The sequence below is a fragment of the Bos javanicus genome, chromosome 10 (genome assembly GCF_032452875.1).
Source record: "Bos javanicus breed banteng chromosome 10, ARS-OSU_banteng_1.0, whole genome shotgun sequence".
NCBI lineage: Eukaryota > Metazoa > Chordata > Mammalia > Artiodactyla > Bovidae > Bos > Bos javanicus.
The window spans coordinates 476,634-489,249 of NC_083877.1; the positions used below are offsets into that span (position 1 = coordinate 476,634).

At 43.2% G+C, this 12,616-nt stretch overlaps 1 protein-coding gene across 1 annotated transcript in view; it reads left to right on the forward strand.

The window, feature by feature from the left end:
* Positions 1-3,280: 3,280 nt before the first annotated feature.
* The window catches only part of MCC (MCC regulator of WNT signaling pathway), a 524,409-nt gene continuing 515,073 nt past the window's right edge, over positions 3,281-12,616 (forward strand). Inside the window, exon 1 of the mRNA XM_061429887.1 lies at positions 3,281-3,519. Coding sequence (XP_061285871.1) covers positions 3,386-3,519 — 134 coding nt within the window. The 5' untranslated portion in view covers positions 3,281-3,385. The remainder of the gene's footprint in view (positions 3,520-12,616) is intronic.

Sequence of the window (12,616 nt, forward strand, 5' to 3'; positions counted from 1 at the left end):
CTGCTTAAGAAATAAGTTTATGATAATTTGTTACAACAGTAATAGGGAAGTAGGGTTTCCTTGGTAGCTCAGCTGGTAAAGAATCCACCTGCAATGTAGGAGACCCCTGTTCAATTTCTGGGTTAGGAAGATACCCTGGAGAAGGGACAGGCTACACATTCCAGTAATCTTGAGCTTCCCTAGTGGCTCAGATGGTAAAGAATCCGGCTGCAATGTGGGAGACCTGAGTTTGATCCCTGGGTTGGGAAGACCCCCTGGAGGAGGGCATGGCAACCCACTCCAGTATTCTTGCCTGGAGAATCCCATGGACAAAGTAGCCTGGCAGGCTACAGTCCATGGGTCACAAAGAGTCGGACACAACTGAGAGACTAAGACGAGTACAGTATGGAAGCAACACAGGCTGTCTTAGCACCAGAGCTTTCTGTGAGGTCAGACAGGCTGCTCTGGGGCTGCAGCATAGTAGGACTTCTCCCTCTTTCTACACTGCTCCCTTCGTCTCCTTTCCACACATGTTGGGGCACCAAGGGCTTTTCCAAGTAAGCATTCTTCATGTGGAACTCTGTCTTGGAGTCTGCTCCCCAGAAAACCAACCTGGGACAGATGGCAACAGCTCATGTTAACATCCCATATGATTGTAAATATATGAACAACAAATATATAAAGGTAAATTTTATCACTTTCAGTGTCACTCAAAAAGTATAATGCCTAACACGAATTGCCCTGGCCCTGATAGTAACACAATGTGAAGTAAATATGAAGAACATGAGCTTGACAGGAAGATATGAGTTCAATTCCAGCACCTTTACTTGGTCACATTACTTAAACTTTTTGGCTTTAACTCCCCCTCACTTACCATTCCCTTCCCCCTAAGTAGGAATGAAAAATACTTTCCCCTACTAGGTAGCATTAAAGTATGTAAATATGATTACTGATCTGTAATAAGGGCTCGATGAAAGAGAATCAAACTTCCTCAACTCTACTCCACTGTTCCAGCTGATACTCTGGGTGGGAAGGCGAGTCACCATTAAGCTACATGAGTCTGCTGTCAAAATGTGTGCTTCACCCTAGGAGAGCTCTGAGAGATCAGTGTGACCTGAGAGGCGATGGAAGGCTTCTTGAGGGACATGGAAGTTAGCTGGGCTCAAAAAAACATGTGAAAGAAAGGTCGGGAGAGGTTGCCATAGGGGTCCTCAATCCACCTCTAGTGTGTAGTTCAAGTAAACAGAATTTGGAAGAGCAAGTACCCAATAATCAAGTTTGCACAGTGCCGCACTTTTAGTCGTTTTAACTGGCAACATTAGACATGGAAGACAGTATATCTTGTAATACAAACAGTGTCTTTTGATATATTCTACATAAATATGAAATATTATTATAACCAAGAGGAAACTGAGAAGGGAAAAAACTGGATAAGAACAGCAATGTTGAGCTATGCACTCATCGCAGATAAATACATAAAACCTTTGAAATTATGACATAACCAGTACTGTTAGATTTATGGTTATGGGTATCACTCTCATTCCAAGCTCCTACTTTACATTTATCATCTTTATGTTCATACTGCATCTCCATTTTCAATGTCTTACAAGTTTCTCCCTCTCCTAGTAACCTTTTCAGCTGAAATTTCATATGCTTCATATTAGCTCAGAAGCAAATTCTTTTCTGGAAAGTTGAACCTATCTGTTCAGCCATTTCTGAGTTACTCAAGCATGAAGGAAGGTTGTTTAGGAAATGTGTCAAGATCCACTTTTTAAGTGTTCAGATTTAATTCAAGATGATTTAAATTTAAACCTCCCAGAGCTGTCATGCATGTGTTCTCTCAGGAGAAAAACATTCTTTGCTTTGAGATATAACCAGTTGAGGTTTACACTCCACTTTCTGTATCAATGGGGTGTGGTTAGGAAGAGATCTGCTCAGATCCTGGAAACCTGTTTGGGTTTCCAGAACCTTCATGCATATTTATAAGAGTGCATTATCCTCCCCCCCCCACCCCACCCCCACCCATTATCAACTCTCTAGGAGAATTTGAAGGTAACAACTGGTGTCTGACTGTTCCTTGTCAGGCAATAATAAAAGTTTTATTCTATGAAAAATTGGAAAAATAAGGATTTAAAATATTTATTTATTGAAAATTGGGCATTAGAGACAAGTAGACAGGAATATCTGTATCGCCAACACCATCTTTTAAGAAAACATTATTGGATATATTAACAAGACTTTTCTCAGATGAGAAAAGACTTCATCATAAGATTATAAGTGCTCTGAAATACTGGGAATGTACAAAATTAAAAAGAACTAAAGTAGGAATAGGTGGTGAATGGCGTAGAGGCAGGAGAGAAGAGGATAGACATCTTCCTTCTGACCTGGCAGACAGACTCAAGGCCAATGGATGTGTTTCATTATCTGTTGTGGCATGGCTTCCCTGAGAGCTCAGTTGGTAAAGAATCCACCTGCAATGTAGGAGACGCGGCTTCGATTCCTGGGTCAGGAAGACCCTCCCCCTGGAGAAGGGATAGGCTACCCACTCCAGTATTCTTGGGCTTCCCTTGTGACTCAGCTGGTAAAGAATCTGCCCGCAATGCGGGAGACCTGGGTTGGACCCCTGGGTTGGGAAGATACCCTCGAGAAGGGAAAGGCTACCCACTCCTGTATTCTGGTCTGGAGAATTCCATGGACTGTATAGTTCATGGGGTGGCAAAGAGTTGGATACGAATGAGCGATTCTCACTTTCACTATTGTGGCATGACAAACCACCTCAAAACTTATGCCCTAAAACAACAACCCTTTTAGTATCTCTGGGGGTTGCCTAGGTTCAGTTAGACAGTTATTGCTCAGGGTCTCCCATGTAGTTGCAGCGACCAGGGCTGGCTAGCACACTCTGAGGGTTCACTCACTCACCTTAGGTGTAGCACCTGGGCTGGGAATGAAGGAGTCTTCGGGCCTGGAAAAAGAAGATAACGACCTCAAAGGCCCAGGCTGGACCACCTGACTTGGGGAAAACAAAACTGAACTTAAAGTCCCACCACGATACTCTGGGCAGATTGCATCAAACCAAGACTTTCATCCCCCTGCCCAGGACCCCGCCCCCGCCCCCCGCCCGTCACCATCCCCAGCTCCCTACCTCCACGAGCCATCTCCCCCTCCTCCCTCTCCCCTGAGGTACCTGCTCCAGCGATTGCAGAGCGCCCATTTTCCCAGCCCGAACAAAACCCGGAGCGGTGGAATCCCTCGCCCGGAGCGCCCCGGCGGCCACTGGGCATGCTCCGTCGTCAGTCAGGCTGGGGCCGGGAGCGGCCAGCGCCGTGCGCGGCCAGCGCCGTGCGCGCCGGCGGGTTCCTCCCGCTGCCGCACGTCCTCCGCCTCCCGAGCCGGAGGCGGGCGCGTGATGGCGGCGGCGGCGGCGCCGGGGAGCGCCAGCGGCGGGAGCAGCAGCAGTGACACGTCGAGCACCGGCGAGGAGGAGAGGATGCGGCGCCTCTTCCAGACCTGCGACGGCGACGGCGACGGCTACATCAGCAGGTACTCGGGGAGGTCCGCGGGACGGGCCGGGGCGCGACCCGCCTCTCCGCGCTGCTCGAGATCCCTCCTCTGCCCCCTCGCCCCCAACTCCCCCCAAGTTGCTCCGAAGCTCACGGGAAAAGTTGCCCGCGACTCTGAGAGCGCGTCGCCGGCTCGGCCACGGAGGCCGAGGAGCTAGCTGCTCAACTCGTCTTCTGGAGGTGCCGGTTGGTGCAACTTTCCCCAGCGCTGCCTTTGTCTGGGCACAGGGAGACCTCTCTTTCGGATGCGGATCCTCCCCCGGGACTGGGAGCGCTCCTGCCTCTGGGGAAACGAGTGCTGGCTGCTTGCCCAGGTAGAAGAGGCTGCCCTGCAGCCTTAGGGTGTCAAGACGCTGTGGCCACCGGGCAGCGGTCTTCTCCGGTTGCTCGGCGGACAGACCCGGGACCGCACCGGGAGAGGGATGCACGCTCAGCGACAGAGCTGAGCAGAAAAACAAGCTGTGAAAAACTTTCGTGTGCCACAGAGACCCTGAGTTCCAAACTTCGGAGCCCCCAAAGTGAGCGTATTAATAGTTTGCCGCTCAGTACTGATCTAAACCTCTTAGCCTGGGGGGAGCGAAGCGTTCAGGCGCAAAGTGGGGGCTGAGAGGTGAGGCTGGAATATAGACCCTACTCCCTATCCCTGCTCAGGGCTCTAACCAGGTGAGCCTCTCGAGGGGCCTCGGGGCGCCTCTGCGTGATCACTTCAAATCCTCGCTGTGCTGGCTTCCAGCTCCCCTGCAGGGGCGGTATTGCAACATCAAGCGGCGAGGCTTGGCAAAATAATTACTCTGCCACACTGATGGTGAGGAAGGCAATCTTAACGTCTTCCAGAATGCTTATATGTAAGGTCGACACTGGGCGCTGAAGCCTGTACGCGCCGAAATTTGAATTGCCTTCAAAGGGGTAGGCAGCCTAAATTGTGTGCTACATTTTTTTTTTTTTTTTAAGCCTTTGTTTTGGTGATGGTGAAGATACTCTGAAAATCCCAGGGTGCCTCCTACTGATTGTACTTGCTTACACAGAGAAAGAGAGTAGGAGATCCCTCCCCACCCCCAAATTAAAAAAGAAAAAATCTCTGAAACAGGTGATTAGACGTATGGGGAAAAAAAGACAAAATTCTTTCGGACTTGACTCAATTATGACAATTCCTAGCTGAATTTTATTACTTTTTTGAAGTTTCATTGGAAAACATTAGAAAGATATCAGAACACTTTATGGAGTAATTATGTCCTGAAATGAAAGAAATATGTAACTCCAGGTGACCTTGTATATATTTTCATCTGGAAGTCTTTCCCTTTTTTGGTTCCAGAATAAAAAAATTTCATCATATAGTTTAGTTTTTTTGTTGTTGTTATTTCCTTACCTGAAAGGGCATTATCTCATTTGCAATAATATAAGCTATCTGCATTCTTCATGTTAGAATGCAAAAAAATATTAATTTCATATGGGCAAGAGTGCATATAGAAAACGATCGAAATTCTCTCCTTCCTTTCCTTTAATCCTATTAATATTGTTACTTTATCTTAAATACACTTTCTATATAAATGTTCATATTATTTTGAATGGGGTCTGTGTGGACCCTGAAGGATAACGAATTTTGCTTGAGAACTTTGTTTTGGAAGGTGAAGCATTATAAGGGCATGATGTTAAAGAAGGAATTTTAGAGGGAGGTAGAAATTCACTGGAGTAAAAGTTGGAAAAAACTTTATCCTTTGAGCTACATCACTTTAATATATCTGCTTGAAAGTTGGAAGGTATGTTCAGTAGTGGTTCAGTTCAGTTCAGTTGCTCAGTAGTGTCCGAATCTTTGCGACCCCATGAACTGCAGCTCGCCAGGCCTCCCTGTCCATCACCAACTCCCGGAGTTTACCCAAACTCATGTCCATTGAGTCGTGATGATATCCAACTGTCTCATCCTCTGTCATCCCCTTCTCCTCCTGCCCTCAATCTTTCCCAGCATCGGGGTCTTTTCAAATGAGTCAGCTCTTTGCATCAGGTAGCCAAAGTATTGGAGTTTCAGCTTCAACATCAGTCCTTCCAATGAACACCCAGAACTGGGCTCCTTTAGGATGGACTGGTTGGATCCCCTTGCAGTCCAGGGACTCTCAAGAGTCTTCTCCAACACCACAGATCAAAAGCATCAATTCTTTGGCACTCAGCTTTATTTATAGTCCAACTCTCACATCCATACATGACTACTGGAAAAATCGTAGCCTTGACTAGATGGACCTTTGTTGACAAAGTATTATCTCTCTGCTTTTTAATATACTGTCTAGGTTGGTCATGATTTTCCTTTCAAGGAGTAAGCGTCTTTTAATTTCATGGTTGCAATCACCATCTGCAATGATTTTGGAGCCCCCAAAACTAAAGTCTGACACTGTTTCCACTGTTTCCCCATCTATTTCCCATGAACTGATGGGACCAGATGCCATGATCTTTGTTTTCTGAATGGTGAGCTTTAAGCCAACTTTTTCACTCTCCTCTTTCACTTTCATCAAGAGGCTTTTTAGTTCCCCTTCACTTTCTGCCATAAGGGTGGTATCATCTGCATATCTGAGGTTATTGATATTTCTCCCGGCAATCTTGATTCCAGCTTGTGCTTCTTCCAGTCCAGCATTTCTCATGATGTACCTACATAGAAGTTAAATAAGCAGGGTGACAATATACAGCCTTGACGTACTCCTTTTCCTATTTGGAACCAGTCTGTTGTTCCATGTCCAGTTCTAACTGTTGCTTCCTGACCTGCATATAGGTTTCTCAAGAGGCAGGTCAGGTGGTCTGGTATTCCCATCTCTTTCAGAATTTTCCACCGTTTATTGTGATCCACACAGTCAAAGGCTTTGGCATAGTCAATAAAGCAGAAATAGATGTTTTTCTGGAACTCTCTTGCTTTTTCCATGATCCAGCAGATGCTGGCAATTTGATCTCTGGTTCCTCTGCCTTTTCTAAAACCAGCTGGAACACCTGGAAGTTCACGGTTCACGATTCACGTATTGCAGAGCCAAAACTTTAGCTGTGGGCAGTTATTTTTAGGCTGTCACAGAATTTCCGTATAGGAGGAGTTCAGGGTAGCAATTTCATTGAGAGGAGGAAGCAAAGATTATTGTCCAGAAGTGTCTTTACACAGCAAGCACAGTTTTCCTGGAGCACATGTTTATTTGGTATGCTGGAGGAATGAGGTTAATGAAAATGACTCCATTTCCAGTGTGACTTCTTCGTGCTGCCACTGTTTAATGACTTTACTGACCTCTCTATAGTGTGTGGTAAGGTGTGGAATGCTGTGAATTTTCTCTTATATTAAATTTGAGAGTTAGGCTTTCTAAATTAAAACCTTGAATTCTTTAAAAGATATGAAGTTTGTGCTAACATCAATAGCTGTATCTGTTAGGATTTCATTTGGGCTGTACGTAATAGAATATATAAATCAAATAAGGGTTGACTGTAATACCTAGAAGTCTGGAGGTGGGCTGGCCAGGCTTAGGCAGCAGCTCCATAATGGGATCAATGCGTAGCTTCTTTCTGTCTTCTGTATCACCATTCTTCACATGGAGCATTCATCTTCATGGTTATCTCACAGTCCTAAAATGATTGCTGTGTCTCCAGCTTCATCTCCAAGTTCTGGGGAGAAAAGTGTAAGAGGAAGCTGAAGTGGATGATGCCTGTACAACTTTCCCAGATCCCTTAATTGACGTAATGTTGGTCAAACTCTACATGCAGTAGAGTTTAAGGAAGCATGTTATCCATTTGGTTATTAAGAGTGAGAAATGGATATTGGGTAGGCAAGTGGCAACCAATACATGTAATAAAACTCCCCATATTAACCCAAATTCAACTGTATTGGCTCCAGTCCTTTACCCTAGCCCTCATCTTCAAAGAGGAGTGAACTGGAGGTATTGGGTTCAGAGAAGGGATAAGGAGAAGAGAGCCTGAGGCCCTGGGGACATGTCAAGGCATACCATTTTCAGGAAGAAGGGAGATAAAAAGTTAGGGCTTTGTGTCTTAAATATCCTCTAGGCCCAGCCTTCCCCATCAAACTGACAAAAAAAGATATTATCTAACTGGAGATTCCTGGAATTGTTGTTGCTGCCCAGGAACTCCGAGGCTTCCAGGGGAATCCAGAATCATTCCCATAGATACTTAAACTGCCATGAGGTAGAGCCAAGCCACAGCTTGAAGATGGAGGGGTTTGGGCTGCACGGTGACCGCTGCAGGCTCTGCTGGCGCCTTCAGTAACCTCACGATGACTTCACGCCACACTTTCTGGTATTGAGTTTTGCAGTCCCTAGATATCCTGTGATTGGAGATGGTGGTTTTACTCTACTGGCTGACATTAATTTCCCTTTGGAATTCTAAGGTTTTTGTCTTTATCCTTCAGCTTAAGAAACTGTTTATGTTGCACATTTTGACAAATATCATAAACCGTCGGTTTCATTTAGGCTTAGTCTTCAAACCTCAGCTCAGACTTTATTGCCTTTGAGAGAGCTTCCATGACCACTGTATCAAAGTGAGTTAGGGACTTCTCTGGGGGTCCAGTGGCTAGGACTCTGCTTTCACTGCCGAGGGCTTGGGTTCAATTCCTGGTTAGGGAACTAAGATCCTACCAGTTGAGTGGTGTCACCAAAATAAGAAAATAATAAATGAAGTGAGTCATCTCTACCCCAGCATTATTCTCCATCATAATACCAATGGCTTTCTTCCAAAGAACCCTTTTCAGCTTGTAATTGCATTTGTTTATTGCTTTGTTTGCCAATTTATTGTCATTCTCCCACTAAATATAGCCTTCATGAGGCACAGAATCATGTTTTATCAACTGTACACTCAGGATCTAGCACAGTATTTGCCATATAGCCCTCAATCAGTAAATTCTGATGAATAAATAACCAAGAATAAACAGTGGTATGTCATGTATATTGAAAAATCTTTCAGGCATTTTCCTTGTTTATGAGATACTTTAAATGTAAGTATATTTTATTATATGTTTTCCTTTAAAAATAACTTCTTCCTAGTTATATAAAAGATATTTTTGTTGCTGAAAATTTGGAAAATATATAATCAAATCAAATCAAAATCATCCAGTACCCCATAACTGGGCTTCCCAGGTGGCTCAGTGGATAAGGAATCTGCCTGCAATGCAGGAGATGTGGATTCAATCCCTGGGTCAGGAAGATCCCCTGGAGGGGGGCATGGCAACTAACTCCAGTATTCTTGGTTGGAAAAATCCCGTGGGCAGAGGAGCCTGGCAGGCTACATTCCATGGGGTCACAAAGAGTCAGACATGACTGAAGTGGCTGAGCACATATGCACATCCCATAACTAAGGAGTATCATTTCTGTTTTCCTGATGACATATCTACATCATAACATTCCTCTAGTAAAATTAAAAATGATTGGCTAAAAGGAAAAGCATCTTGTGTTCTTGGTTAGGAAGATTTAATATTGTTATGATGTCAGTACTCCCCTGTTTCACTCCCCCCAACCTCCCCAGCTCTAGGCGACCATTAATCTACTTTCTGTCTCTATAGATTTGCCTGTTATGGATATTTCATGTAAATGGAATCATACACTATGTAACCTTTAGTTGCTTGTGTTTTGGTGTCATATCTAAGAAAGTTTTGGGTAATCCACAGTCACAAAGATATACTCCTATTTTCTTCTAAGAGTTTTATAGGTTTTGTTCTTACATTAGATTTGTGATCCATTTTGAGTTTATTTTTGTGTATGGTGTGAAGAAGGATCCAAGTTCATTTTTTTACATGTGGCTATCAAGTTGTTCAAGTACCATTTGTTGAAAAGACTATTCTTTGCTATTTTCTTGACTCTCTTATCACCAACCAATTGACCATAAACATAAACGTTCATTTCTCGACTCCCAGTTCTTCTCTGTCTGTGGGTGTGCCATCCGTATACCAGTACCACACTATTCTGATAACTGTTGCTTTGTTTTAAGTTTTCAAATTGAGAAGTATGAATCCTCCAGTTTTGTTCTTCTCTTTTTAAGGTTGGCTATTCTTAGTCCTCTAAGTTCCCTTATACATTTTAGGATCAGCTTGTCAATTTCTTCAACACAGGCAGCTGAGATGTTTCATTGGGATTGCATTGAATCTATAGGTCAGTTTGTTCACATGCACTTTTAGTAAATATATTTTTCAGGACAGTTTTGTTTTTTCCACCAGCCCTTTGTTTTATAGTTTTTTAATTTGGAGTAGCCAGGTTAGTGAACATCTAAAGTAATAATAGCAAATGCTTATAGAAGCTTTTATAGTTTACAATCAATTGTTCTAAACCTTACCTCATTTGATTCTTGCATCAGGAGTTTACCATCTCTATTTTAAGACAGAGAGCCAAGATAACAGAGCCTCTGAGGAAAAAGAATGCACCTGGTGGCCTTTCCTTAACGACTTTTCTTCCCCCCATAAATGCTGCACAGCTATCACAAGAAAACCTATTAAAACCCTTAAAGCCTTACAGTTATTTCCTGTTTAATTTATCCAAGGTCTATGGTGCAGATGAATTTTCATTTTAAAACTGACTTCTTAGCATCAGTGGGGATGGCATTTAAATTCTTGGTACAGAAGTTGAGGTTATTTGCATTCTGAATAAATTTACATGGGGGTCTCAGCTGGGGAGACTCTCCATTGTTTGGTAAATTGAAAACCTCTCTAAGTGTCAGTCCCAGAGTAGAAACCATATAGAGAGAAAGGGCATTTCCTTAGAGAATAGTTAATTGTCAGCTTCTCACTGTCATTTCAAAATGTCAGTTTAAATATGTAAATAAGTAATTACTGAAGTCGTGCAATTGATTATTGATGACTCTAACTGATGGGAGAAAAAGAGTTGGTAGGCAGAAGGACTTTCTGGACCTATTCATTGTTCAAATATTTGGATCCCTGTTCCCTTAACAGAGTGAAAATGTAAATGGAACCAATTGCTAGGTGGACCAGTAAGTGTTAAATTTGTTTGTCTGATGTGACAGTTGTTAGCTGAGTTTAAGTGTAGCCCTCAGTTGAAAATTTCGCTGTGAAACTTCTGCTTGGAAAATTCTAGGCAGAATAGCTAGATGAGCTCTTTGTTTAATTTTTTAAATATTCACATCCCAATGTAGAAGATACTTGAAAATGCATCTCAGATTTGATGTTGGTGTTAATTGGGCATTTATGAAACAGTATGGCAAGTGTCACAGATTAAGACACCCGTTGTCTATTATTTAAAAGTTCAACACACATATATTTGTGATACAGATGAAGGAGGTAAAAACGTAGATAGCCTATGGAGGGCATTTTTGTAAAAGTGTGACTACGTTTCCTTTAAATGTCAGAATTTTTCACTTATTTACAAAAAATCAGGAGTGTGTTTAGTGTGAGACTGATAAGCTTAACAGAATATTCTACATTAGAGGTTAGTGCTTTAAGGCAAGATTTTTACTTTGACTGTTTTATATACTGTAGAGTCTTAACTTGAGTGTGTGTGCATGCCCACTTGCTTCAGTCGTGTTCAACTCTTTGTGACCACATTGACTGCATCCCTCCAGGCTCCTCTGTCCGTGGGATTCTCCAGGCAAGAATACTGGAATGGGTGGCCATGCCTGCCTCCTGGGGATCTTCCTGACCCAGGTATTGAACCCGCGTCTCCTGCATCTCCTGCATTGTTCGTGGATTCTTTACCGCTGAGCCACAGGGGAAGCCCTAACCTGAGTGTACCTCGTGTTAAGCAGAGTGGAAATCATTGTGATAATATTGTTGGGGAAATATTTACTCCTCTAAAAACATGTAAGCAGTTTTTATATTTATCATAAGCAAAGGGAAAAATCAGTACTGCTCGTCTCCCTCCCCCTTCTTGATTTCCAAAGTCCCTTCATCTCTCACTAGAATTATTCTCCTGGTGTCATAACCTGCAGCTTTGCTCCTCCAGGCCACTTTACATGGACATTAAAGTCATCTCTCTATCAATATAACATAAAACTGAGCAGGCAGCGCTTCATAAAGTTCTCAACAGTTGCCTGTTCCGTGCAGATAAGTTGAGACTGCTCCTTGGGCTGTTTGAGGAGAAGCCCCTGGGCCTTCTGGCACGGTCACTGTACCGCCTTCGACATGACTGTTCACACTGCCTTCTCCAGCACACCCAGCTGTTCCAGCGTCAGTGCTTTGCACTTGCAGCTCCCTCTCTAAGTGCTCTTCCCCCTGTCCTTGTCTGTGTGATGACCACCTTCTCACTTTTCTAGACTTAGTTCTCACGCAGCTCTTGCTCTCTGGAGACTTCCTCTCGTGTCTCAGGGCCTTACACACACTCCTAGGCCAGCACCGCTCACGTGTGGTATTCCCACTGTTTCCAATTCTTTGCTCCCCACAGTCAAGGCAAAGCCTATATACGTTTCTTGTCTTTTGTCTTTATAGACTCAGTGCCTAGCATGTAATAGAAACTTATTAAATATTGATCAAATGCATAAAACTGTTCATGTGTAATGGTCATTTCAAACACTTTAGAATATTTAGAAAAATATTATTAGGTTTTGTCCAACTTAGAAGAAGATGAGAACCTAAGTTTCCATTACCAGATGCGTGGATAAAGCAGACATGGCATATGTATACAATGGAATATTATTTAGCCACAGAAAAGAAGGAAACAATGCCATTTGTAGCTACATGGATGAGCCTAGCGATTGTCATACTAAGTGAAGTAAGTCAGAAAGAAGAAAACAAATACCATATGATATCATTTATATGTGGAATCTAAAATATGATACAAATAAACTTATTTATAAAACAGAAACAGACTCACGAAGAAAACAGATATATGATTACCAAGGGGAAAGGGGGTCAGGGAGGGATAAATTAGGAGGTTGGGATTTTGCAGATACCAACTATTAATACTGTATTTGTTGTTATTATTGAGTTGCTAAATTGTGCCTGATTCTTTGCAACCCCATGGACTGCAGCATGCCAGGCTTCCCTGTCCTTCAGTATCTCCCAAAGTTTGCTCGGGTTCATGTCCATTGAGTTGATGATGCTATCTAACCGTTGCATCCACTGATGCCCTCTTCTCCTTTTGTCTTCTATCTTTCCCAACATCAAGGTCTTT